This window comes from Engraulis encrasicolus, chromosome 11, assembly GCF_034702125.1.
Source record: "Engraulis encrasicolus isolate BLACKSEA-1 chromosome 11, IST_EnEncr_1.0, whole genome shotgun sequence".
Lineage (NCBI taxonomy): Eukaryota > Metazoa > Chordata > Actinopteri > Clupeiformes > Engraulidae > Engraulis > Engraulis encrasicolus.
The window spans coordinates 19,870,705-19,883,204 of NC_085867.1; the positions used below are offsets into that span (position 1 = coordinate 19,870,705).

Genomic DNA, 12,500 nt, shown 5'->3' on the forward strand with positions numbered 1-12,500 from the left:
AACCGCAACCCCACCCTCGGAAAGCCCTGAACCCCCCAACCCTGTCTCCACCTCTGAAGGGAGATACTACACATGACTTCAAAGAAGAGACTCAGAATCTTGATGAATCAGCTGGTTTACAGTAATTTCCACTTTAAGAAAACTGTCTGGCCTCAAAGCATTCGGGTTCGCTCTTTGTTATGCTTATGCTTTTTTGATTTATTGGTTTATCCAATGGCAGCAGTTTGGTTGTGACATACTGCATGCAATTGCTGAACCACAAATGGACCTGAATAGATGTCGCCATCATGGCTTGGCTTCACCTTTATTCATTGGTTGTAAAATTGCCAAATAATACTTCCTGGTTTTCGGAACTGTCTGCTATACCTAAACTAGTCGCTAGAGTCTAGTGAAATTGATCAGAGATACTAGGTGGGCAATCAGCCTGCCCAGTGAATCAGAAGATGTCAACTTGCAACATTATTATTCTATGTCTGCACAGACCGACCAAGTGTCTGTGCCTTTTTAAGGCCACCAAAATACAGTCCCTGTACACTACTGTAAAACCCTCAGCTCATCCCTGCAGGTTAGCATTACGTCATGTTCGTACAACCTACAATCCCCATATGCCACCACTGGGCACGCCCTACCCCCAAAACCCCAGCAGAGAATCAGAGAAGATGGCATCTTACAGCAATATTATTTCCTGCCTGCAGAATATGAGTATAAGTTTATTCTTCATCGCTGGAGGATGATATGACTTCATAGCAGAGAATCAGAGAGGATGCTAACTTGTACAACAATATTATTTCGCTGTGTCCCAGGAGTACGTACGGGGTACGGTACTCCAAAATGCAATTTTGTTGTCAAATTTATATGCCAATAGCAGTAAAAAGCTCTTGATTCTTGAGCTCTTGATTCTTGATGACGAAGTTACTTTTCACAAATTCAGAGCCTGTACCCCCCCCCCCCTTTCTCCATTGTTGGAGGATGATATGACTTCATAATAGAGAATCAGAAAAGATGGCAACTTACAATATTTTTTCCACCCTGCACAATATGACCAAGTTCCAAGTTTCTGTTCCAAAGTTCAGAGGGAGGTCTTCTCTCTTCTCTCTCCCCCTGCTTCCCGTCTCAGGGGAACGATGACCTAACAACAACATAGCATCACAGCAACAGAAGATGGCAACTGCAGTGCAGTGCATTGCTTCCTGTGTGGACGAGACACAATATGAGTGAGGAAGGTACTTCCCAGAGAGTTCGAAAAAGGGCCAATTGAGGACACTACGGGTGTCAATGCTTTGGCTTACTATATAGAGGCTGAAATATGGAAGTGGAGGCTGTAGTTGACTTCTAGAGAGGGTAAAAGAAAGCCAGAGGGAGAAATAGAGTCAGAATGCACTGTGCCAGAGTTGCCCACGCATGCAAATACACACACACACACACATACACAAAGACACACACACACACACACACACACACACACACACACACACACACACACACACACACACACAAACTGTACATAAAGACAAACACTACTAGACACAGGCATGCACAGGCACACAGGCATGCGCATAGGGACCTACGTAAGCACGCACGCACGAACACGCACTTACTCACTCATGCATGCAAGCACGCACGCGAGCACGTACTCTCTCACACGCACACGCACACGCACACGCACACGCACACGCACACACACACACAGTAAAACTTAACCCCAAGAGACAGACCACACAAACATTCCCTGGCTTTGGTACAGAATGCGTCTACTAAAATCTCCATAGTCTCTTCTGTCCCGTAGGCTACAAACCCAGCCACCCCCATAACCTCTGGCCCTCAAGCCAGACACTGTGTGAGAAACAGGGCTGGGCTGGGGGAGAAATAGGGCCCGGGCACTTCTGGCTTGAAGGGGCCCCTCATAATTAGTGGCGCAGAACTGACTCACCGGTGGGCTCTGCACCCTTGTGGGCCCCTATTTTCAGAAACGTAAAAAAATAAAATAAAATCTAAAAATAGGGGCCCACGAGGGTGCAGAGCCCGCTGGATGGCCAGTCCAGACGCTGTGTGAGAAACTCCCATGGTCACTGTAGAGCCAGCCAGACCCAGGCTCAGCCCCAGCTTGGCCCACAGCCCACAACTTGACACCTACCCTCCGGGGATCTGACCCATTCTGCGGCCCCCTTTTTATGTTGATATCAGCTACTTATCGTGCTGCGCTACCAAGTCTTTACAACATACTACAGTAGAGTAGTGTAGAGTACAGTATGTTTATTGGTCCTGAAGGAAATGAGCAAAGTACAGACATACACAAAATACACATAATACACATTACAAGAGAGATTAAATATGTACAACACAGTTGCATACATTCAGACATTAGGGACATCAAGCATCTACACATTATCACCCATCAGCAAACAAAACAACTAGCGCCTCTAGAACTTACAGTGGTAGTTTGAGGGCCCCGAGGCGGGGGGTTAGGGTTAGAGTTTAGTTTTAGTTTAGTTGTTAGGAGCCTATACTGCCCTACAAAAGGCAAAGTGCAGTAAGTATGCCTACATTGAAACTGAGGCCTGGTATTAGGTTGGATATTGATGTTACTGCAAATTTCACATAGCAATATCTCTAAATCGGGACCCATTTGGACCATAAAGGGCTCTGCATACTTCACGTGCGCACTTTGGCGCATTTGGCGCGAGAACCATTAAAATGTGGCAGACCATTCATAGTCAAAAGCGCCATTTACAGGCTTTTGCTTGCATTTTCGGAAGTGTGCCCTCTGCTGTTCATGAGAGAAACAGCAGATTCTGTCGCAGAAATGGCAGAAACTCGCAGCGTGAGTTCTACAGATGTATAAAAATAGAAAGCCAAATACGACTGCTGTAATGCTACTGAACGTCTGACTTATGACTTACCACAATGAAACGTAGATTTTGTTGTAGCCTACATTGCCAGATCATTCTAAGACCATGTGAGAGCATTGTTCTGACTGCAGAATTTATAAATAGATCGACGAACACAACGTGCTTCTGAACAAAGTAAACAATTGTTTCACTGAACAACATTTAAGGGAGAAGATCTCTCTAGGACATTTTATTATCCTCAAAATGATGCAGGATCCATTCTGTAGTAGCCTACAGTAGCTGTAGCCTCTCTTCGCAACTCCTGCTTGGTCTGCCTACCTGCATGGTCGCTGGTGGCGCACGCCAAGTTACAAAAAATGTGGGGTGCACGAACTCGCGCCGCGCCAGCCGCGACAGGGGCGTGTGACGTCATTTTGGGTCACGTGACGGCGCGCGCCATTGTCGCGAGTGAGGTATGAAGGAGGTTAGCGCCAGTCACGCCAAGTATGAATACGCCTTAAGGCTTTGTCACTAGATAAAGAAGGTGTAATGAAGACCCTTTTCACTCTAATCTCAATTTTGACAAAATATGTGTTATGTACAGTACTGTAGTTACTGCACTTTGCCGTTGTAGGTCAGTGTGAGTAGCTCATCTAGATGAAGCAGCCTCGGTCTCCACAGAACAGCCCCACTCTGCCGGTCTGCTGCAAAGATCGTGACTCCCTTCCTAATTCCAAAGCTTGCCGCACCACTGGACCCTCTTGACAGTGCGATTCCACAGCTGTGCTGTAGCATGTCTCTGGACACCAGTGGCTCAGGATGGAAACCGTTGACCTCCCCGACATAAGAGTACAGTACTGCCGGGGAGGGCTGCTGTCAGCTTTTGGCCAGTCTGGGGCGAAATCATCGGCAAGGGCCACCTTTCTCAATACATGCAATGTAATGCAGTTCTAATTCTGTTCCATCCCCCTATACCTGGGCCTGGGACAACGGACCTGTTTATGTCCCCCTGTTGGCGTGCCTGCTGCAGTGGTTCAGCTCTGGTGGCTAGACTTGTAAGGGACTGGGATGTTTTATTTTTTTCAGCTAAGAGGCTTTGTTTTTCGCCTGGCCTTTCGAAGTAGATTTATGGTGTAGATAAGGGGGGACACCATGTGGTTTGGCAGTAGGATGGGGAGTCTGAAAGTAAGCTGTGTTCTGTCCGTTTTAGCACATTCACCCTGATGTGTCTCTGCTATGATTCGAATTATTTTGTCACAGAAGCATCTGGTTTTGGGTCAGTACATCCTTGAACTTCCCTCATTGCTCAAGCTGGTTGTCTATGTATTTGATCTTTGACATCTACATGGTAGTGTTCATTTCCAATTTCTGTGAAGATATGTGTTCTTTTCATACAATATCTGTGTCTATGTGTGTGTGTCTGCTTTGTTATATCTGAGTACAGTGTAGCAGACGATGATGATGCTGATGCTGACGACGACGATGATGATGATGATGATGTTGACGCTGACGACATTGATGATGTTGTTGTGTGTGTGTGTGTGTGTGTGTGTGTGTGTGTGTGTGTGTGTGTCTGTGTCTGTGTCTGTGTCTGTGTGTCTGTGTCTTACGTACAGGTCTCGGGACGTGGCTGAGCTCCATGCCAACATGACCTTTGACCCTGCCAAAATCAACATCCAGCAGCAGTCCTGCGCGGCGCATCCCGACCACAGCGTCTGCGTGAAGATCAAGACATGCTTCTCCTACAAGGTCAAATCCGACAAGGTGACCAACCCAATCGCCGGTGAGTGGTTAACCCAAGTTAAGACACAGCATTATAAGTTGTAGTGTTACTAAAGGCCCTGAGTTATGTCATAGTAATGTTGTACTATCGTAGTTGACTTTTAAATGACTATTACAGTGGTCTACTGGTGGAACGGCATGCATTATGGGGCTATGTGATAACGAGATTTGAAACATATTTTATGAGCTTTCAGCCTCTATTGCTAGCCTCACGCACCATCCTACGTACTTCCGCCAAGAGACTTGGCTCTGCACTATCTGGTACCTGTTTTCTGTGGAGCGATGTTGAGCGGCAGGATTTGGCCGGTGTTCTGACAAATGGTCCTACGTTGTAATTTTATCCTTCGGTAGGATGTTCTGTCAAATAGGTCTGTTAAACGGTCCTACATCGCCAAAGATAGACGTCAGACATGTTTGTTCAACAACTTATCCTGATTTTCCCGAAAATGTCCTTCCCGCTTCCTGCAATCGCGTCAGATCAAACAACCTCCAGACCATGAATACGAAATGAAATGGTAGTATTATGGGATGGTCAGGACCAGGCTACTCTATTGCTATAGAGAGACAGGAGACACAAGACTAGCCAGACTAGCCAGATCAAAAAGTGTGAGGTGCACACACATTCTAAAAAAGCAATTGCAGGATATACATGTAAATGTAAGTGGGCAGTCATGGGTAGCGGTTCGGGCGTCAGACTTGTAGACCAAGGGTTGCCGGTGTTCTGTCAAGATATGTTGCCTCGTCGAGATGAGCGACCGGTTGCCCTACTCGATAGTGGTGTTCTATCGGTTTGCGCTGCCTCATCTAAATGAGCGACCTTGGTTTTCCGTGGAAGACGTTTCAATCGGTCCACGTAGGACTATTTTAACAACCATTAGCCTACTTTGTTTACCGGTATTTCACAGACAGGGGTGTGCAATCGTTCGTGCGGAGTTTAATAAGAACGTGCGGCTGCTGACCACTAAAAAACCGTGAGCCTCTCGTTTGAGCAAGTTAATAAACGTGCCATATGAAAGAGACTGAGTTGAGTTTGCGCAAATACTGGAGAAAGTGTTTGGGATCAGGGCCTGGCTACGGCTTGTTTAATGCAGCCATTTGCTGTTGGTTTGGTTTCAATGCGACGTGGGCCTGTCTCGCAAGGCAACATAGCCATATGAAATTGGGATAAACAAGCGCGGTTTAGAGATTCCCAGATAGCAGATAGCGTAGTGGCTTTGTTTTGCCAGATGTCTGTCAATTTATGGGCAACACCTCTTTTAATGACCGGAATCATATTTTCAAAACATCCCCACCAGTGCATTACTTATTATTGTAGCAAACCAACCTTAGGCTACTTAACCTATACGAGAGTATGCAATTTGTTAACCAGTGGGCAAACCAACCTTAGGCTACTTAACCCATACGGATATGCAATTTCCGAACCAGTGGTCTACTGCCGCGGTCGCACAATTCGATGGGCAATCACCCGCGAAAACCACCGCGAGGGTGTGCGCATGTGTGCGCATACTCAGTAGCGAAAAGTATCACATCTCGACGGGTCGCTCATATAGACAGGACACCGGTTCAACTCCTCACCCGCTGGGTTGGTGGGGGTAGTAATTAACCAGTGCTCTCTCCCATCCTCCTCCATGACTGAGGTAGCCTGAGCACTGCTCCCTTTCGGACGCCATTGGGGGCTGCCCCCTTGCACGTGTGAGGCATAAATGCAATTTTGTTTTGTGTGCTGTGGAGTGCTGTGTCACAATGATAATGGGAGTTGGAGTTTCCCTGTTGAGCTTTCACTAAATGAACACGTGAAAGGAAAAAAAAAAATCTGCACACTGCAGAAGCTCCCTTGCAGTGATTTCTTTTTTGAAATATCGGCACAACGTGTCAACTTACAAGTCTTTGTCAGGTCCACGCTTAGCTTGCCTGGTTGTGGTATTGGTGGCTAAGAGATTTTCTTTTCCAATAGTTTCTTTAATGGATTTCCAAGTACAGATATAAAGATGTAGGGTAAGGGTATGTGGTTGTGTCTCCAAAGCACAATACACAGTAAATGGTGCGGTGTTAATTCAACACTTATAGAGTTAATTCAAGTCCAAATGTCAAATCAACTCTCTAAGTGTTAAATTAACACTGCTGGATTTACTGTGTAGGTTGCACACTTTGGGAAAGTGACATCAGGGATAACACAACACTACATATTCATGAAGTAATACTGTGTGGTCAAGTGATTAGGAAAATTGAATTGTGACCCAGCAGTGTGCTCAGGATGTGTGATAATTGATAGCTTTACGTCAGTCAGTCACCGTTCTTCATTTCAACATTTTAATTAAAGTCAGATGGTCATTGAGCTCTCTTGGACGCCTACATGTATCCATGTGGCTTTGTGGAGTTTGTTCAAAACTGACATCACTAACTGCTTGGGAAATATTGGGTAAATCCCATTAAAGAAATTCCTGTGTGTCTGTTTTTCGTCTAACGTGAATGGTGTTGTCTGGAGGCAGCTGGTTATAATTTTGGTGTTGTAAAGTTTGAGAGATTAGATGTTACATCTGTACATCGTGTGTCACTTTCCAGCATTGCAAAATGTAATGTATTTCGCATGCTCTCCAGGCCCTGTATGGGTGTATGCATGTGATGTTGACTTTGGCTTAAGTTTGGTATGCACGACATTTAGACCAAATGAGAATCTCAGACGTTTTACGACGCACGCACACACACGTATACACACACACACACACACACACACACACACACACACACACACACACACACACACACACACAAACACACACACGTGTGCACACACATGCACGCGCACACTGGTCTCTAAATTGGCTAAGTAACACATGCAGCTGGTGTTTTGCAGTGATCCGTTACAAGCTGACGCTGGACGCTCTGAGGGCCACGTCGCGAGCCAGGTTCATCGATCCCAAGGACCTAAGGAGCGTACAGACCAACATCAGCACCTCGGACGACACCTGCCGGGAGCACACCTTCTACCTGCTGGCAAGTACATCATGTCTCTGGCCCACCCTGGTCCTCACAAGACGCATTGGGCAGTCGGGGCTCAGAGTCCAACTCCCTACCCCATTGAGCCACGACTGCAACCCTCTAACTCAGGGATGTCAAACTCAGGCCCGGGGGCCAAATTTGGCCCGCGGAGCCATTTTATTTGGCCCACGAGATCATTTCAAATGTGTATTACAGTTGGCCCACATACACCATTAATGTATAGCGTAACACAATTTGAACATGAAATTTGCTGTATCACAGGATGTGCAGACACAATTTAACAGATAAATGTGATGGGAAAGAGTGTATGTGAAATTTTTATGATTATGAAATGCATGCATGCACAATTTTAGACACCCCTGCTCTAACTTAAAGACCAACTCCCTACCCCATTGAGTTAGAGGGTTGCAGGTTCGAATCCCACGTTTACCAACACCTTCATCAGGTGAAATGTCCTTCAGCAAGCCATCTGCACTACAGTAACCTTGCATTCATCCATGGACTGTAAGCAATACCTTGTAAGTAACTATAAGTCATATTGGGTTAAAGCGTCAGCTACGTGTAATGTAATGCCTTGTGATGTAGCACGGCAGTGTTAAAAAGCTGCACACTACACTACAAGGCGTTTGAAAATAGAAATGGCACAGCAGCATGTTTATTTAGCAAAGGCTTCCCTCCAAAGTGACGTATAAGGAGGACATAAACATGGCAACAAAATTGTAGAAGAACACAGAGTATAAATATTAGAGATGCACCGGATCCTGATTTTTAGGATCCTGCCGGATACCGGATCCACTGCTTAAGATCCTGCCGGATCTGGAACCGGATACCGGATCCTACGAAAGGGTTGAAACACATAGTCTACTCGCACACGTGGGCCCTTTTTATTACGTTGGCTCAACGTTAGACTCATTGGCTTACTGACAAACTGCCTTCAACGGCCGCTTCCAAAGGGCTCTCACTCCATGCAGTGATTGGGGTTGTGAAAGACTGACTGAAAAGCCTAGGCTATGTGAAAACTAGACATGCACCAGATCCTGATTTTTATGTAACTGCCGGATACCGGATCCACTGCTTAAGATCCTGCCGGATCCGGATCCTGTGAAAAACCCTATTATCCTGCCTTTTCCGGATCCGGAACCGGTGCATCTCTAATAAATATAGAGTAGATTGCAGCGTGTCTACAGGAACCCATTTCAGCACATTACCGTGTATTACATGAAATCACAATAGATTACATCTAGCAGACACTTTTATGCAACTCGACTTTTGAAAAACTGGACATAAACAAGCTAACAGCACTGCAGAGTAACTTTATTGATCCCAAAGGAAATTAAGGAAGTAAACACAGAGCAACACAGAGTAAACACAGGTAATGACTTGGGGCCCCCAAGGGACCAAAGGGCCCCTCAAAGGCTGGCAGACTTCACAGTGAATAGTGATGTGGCCAATGCGGTTTCCAGGTGTGAAGTTTTGCCAATGCTAACTAACTTAGACCGCACTCATGGTTAAAAGGTGCCAAACAAAAGCGAAAACTATGAAAGAAAAATGTCTTAAATCCTTTTTTTTCTTCTTTCAATGGCCAAGCTTTCAATCTAATGATCTTCCTCAAGGCTCAGCCAATGCCAACTAACTCTAAAATCCCTTTTGCTGGGGATTTAGGAAGTTTTTCTGGCACTAAACCTTTTTTGGTGGTAACACTCAAGTACAAAAGTGTACATAAAGTACAAAACAGTGTGTCGTGATCAGTTGCAGTTCTCGAACCTTGTTCCATATTCATTCTTGGGATCTACCGTACCTAAATGCATGTCACATGTCCCCTACTCTCTGTCCCCTTTCCCCTGCGTCTCCTTTTCTGCTTTTCGTCATCTTATTTCTCTCCCCTTGGTGACCTCAGGAAAGAGGCCCAGGTTATGGCCAAGGCTTTATTTTCTCTTCCTGTTAAGCAAAACCAGTTTGCCTTGCCACTGTTTGGCTGAGTGTGGTTTTTTTTTCGCTCCTGAGGAATGAACATGGCTGTGATTTAGCTCTTTGTCGGCATGAACTCCGCCTTGAACTGTGTGTGAGTGTAAAATGCCTGGAGACAATCCACACTCACACTAAATGATTCTAAATAAATAAATAAGTAAATGAGAATCGAAAACAGTTGGATCTTGACACTGCACCGAGCCGCGATAAGAGAAGGGCATGCTTTGTCTCAAGGCCACTCGTGCTGTCTGTTGCCCTCTCCGACGAACAATAAAGCCTTGAGGTCACACCCAGATGCTAGCATTCTATATAGGATAATGGGCCAATTATCTTATTTCCAATGGCCGATATCTTGGGGGCACAGGGAAAGAAGATGATGAATAAGCTACTGGCGTGAGAAGACTCACATGGCTAAATACTGCCATTAGCTTTCTATGCTCTGTCTGCATTCAGCTGGCCTCAGTGTAGCACAGTCGCTCTGTGTCAAGGCTAGGGGCTTCCTTTTCCAGTCCAGACCATCAGTATCTAGGATGTGCGTGCCAAACAGTACCTGCAGGCTGCAGATGCTTAGAAACTCTTAGAAGAGGGGCTGTGTCTTCACAAATATTAAAGCCTTAGCGCAGAGCCTATGTTATAACCTTACTGTCACCAAAATTGTAATGGCTATGTCTTAATCTTTTACTTACGGCTCTCGGTACTGTCATAGCAATGTTGTTATGATGTAGTTCAGTATTTTCAGCAAGTAAGAGGCTACGTAACGATTTTTTGTGTAGGTTTGGTCATAGCACACATCACGCTTTTCTTGGAGTGTATGTTGAGTTGCTTTGCAGACTTTGAAAAGGCTAGATGCAAGACAAAGACTGTCTATGTTCAAAGAACTTCAGTAGGAAGACTAGACAGAGAAAAGTGTAGGCACATCAGGAGAGATCCGCAAAACTTTTACGTACGTACAATACCAATGTTTTAACTCAACTGCAAACTTTGGACCATTGGTACCTAACCTGTCACAGGGGAGTCTTGGGTAGTGCCTGTAGCAAAAAAGTGAAAAACGTTTCGAAAAAATCTATTTTTTTGTGGATATTTAATAGTAGACATGAGGCTGGAAAGGCTTTCAGAAACATAATCTACCGCAGCACATTTCTAACTGTAACAGTAGCAGGGTTAAACGGTACGTTTTGACTCTAAATAGGCTGTGCATCTTTGTTGTTGCCCTTTATGGTTGATGAAAGCTATGCAGCAGAAAAAAACACGATGCTTGGGTTAAGGCTACTGTATTGGGCACATGTGCATCCATGTTTGGCTCGCCATGCCATTGCCTCCAGAGCAAAGTTATCTCTCCAGCTATCATCTACGTTGATGGCTAAGTGTTTTCCTTTTTCTTTAAAAGGACAGCGATCTCCATCTTGAAATGTTCTTAACCTTTGAAGGCAACTGCAAATGGAAAACTGCGATAAGGCCGGTTTGTTCACGTCCATCCCAACTGTACTGGCCCATAAACTCCCACTTAACTGAGCTATCGCAGACCCTAAACCACTGTCATTTCATTTATTTAAAATCAATTTTTGTTGACCTTCCAAATATCTCAGAGAGCTGAGAATTGGCCCAGCCGAAATACTAAGGCTAGATTCCCAAAACAGTTCGCAATGGTGATGGGGGTCCTTGGACAGTAATGGAAACCAGAGTCATTTGGGATCAAAGCAATGAGAGAATGCCTTTACCCTAACAGTTGTAATTGCCCCTACCGACGGACGTCTCTGTAGTGTGTATGAATGGTGAAGGCATGGAGAGACTGCAGCTGGAGATATCCCCCAGTGACCCAGCACTGGCTCTGAGAACAGGATGGCTAACACATGTTTCCCATGAGAGGGAGGGGAGGGTAGGGGGGCTGGGAGAAACATAGAAAGAGAGATGGAGTTGAAAAGAAGGAGAGAGAAGTCGGGGAAGAGAATGAGAGAGAGAGAGCTACAGAGAGGGAGAAATGGTGAGAGAGAGAGAGATGGAGATGGGGGGAGGGAGAGAGTGAGAGAAAAAGATGGAGAGAGGAGGAGAGAAAGAAGGAGAGAGATAGACATACGGACAAGGGAGGGAACGAGAGACAGAGAGTTATATTAAGAGAAATATAAGTAGTGAAGTAGAGCTTGACATGAAAAGCCTGATGAAGTTAAAAGTAGTCAGAAAAGTGACAAAATAGTGTACAGTGCGAAGCGTGCTAAAGCTGTTGTGCAATAACCTCTTCACCCTACCCTGTCAGATGTTGGCAAGCTGGTTTATTAAATTAAGGGTTATCAATCTTTCATGTTACAGTGACTCTGAGTTTTCCTTCCAACACGTCTGTAAATCAACCACGTTTCCCCCTTAAACCTGGCAACAATGTCTCCAAATACCCACATTCACATCATTGCTCAATGTCTATGTCAGTTAATGCTGAAATCCCTTCCTTTCTTACTGTAAAACACACTTGAGCCTAGTTCTACTGTTTGTGCTGACAGCATTGACCCACCACGGGAGTTTTGCTGATGAATAGATGTGAAGTCATTCATACTTCCTAAACAGACCCAGGTTACAGGAAACTTGCTGAAATTGATACAAGCTTGGTGATGCAATAGCAGACGTGAAACTTGAGACGCTCTGAGCATGGGAAAGCTAAGCAATGTTCCAATGTTCTGAAGTGGCTTTTTTTGTTCAGAACCCATTCAGTCTCATTCAGGAAAGGAGTTTAAACTCTTGAGACATTGCTCTTGTTATCAATGTGTTGTTACCAGAATGGCAATGACCAAGTTGTGATGTATTACTAAGGAAGCTGTGTAATGTCATAGTATTGTAGTACTATCAGGCAAATCTTTTCAAAGATTATTAGAGGGTTCCACTAGCACAACAGTGCACATTACCGTACAGTGTACCTGAAGACATTTAAAGTGCCAA

The 12,500-nt window shown here is 45.0% G+C and overlaps 1 protein-coding gene across 1 annotated transcript in view; it reads left to right on the forward strand.

Moving 5' to 3' along the window:
* Positions 1-12,500, forward strand: part of itga1 (integrin, alpha 1) — a 117,635-nt gene that overhangs the window by 84,345 nt on the left and 20,790 nt on the right. The window contains exons 16-17 of the mRNA XM_063210160.1: positions 4,445-4,611; positions 7,465-7,604. Coding sequence (XP_063066230.1) covers positions 4,445-4,611; positions 7,465-7,604 — 307 coding nt within the window. The remainder of the gene's footprint in view (positions 1-4,444; positions 4,612-7,464; positions 7,605-12,500) is intronic.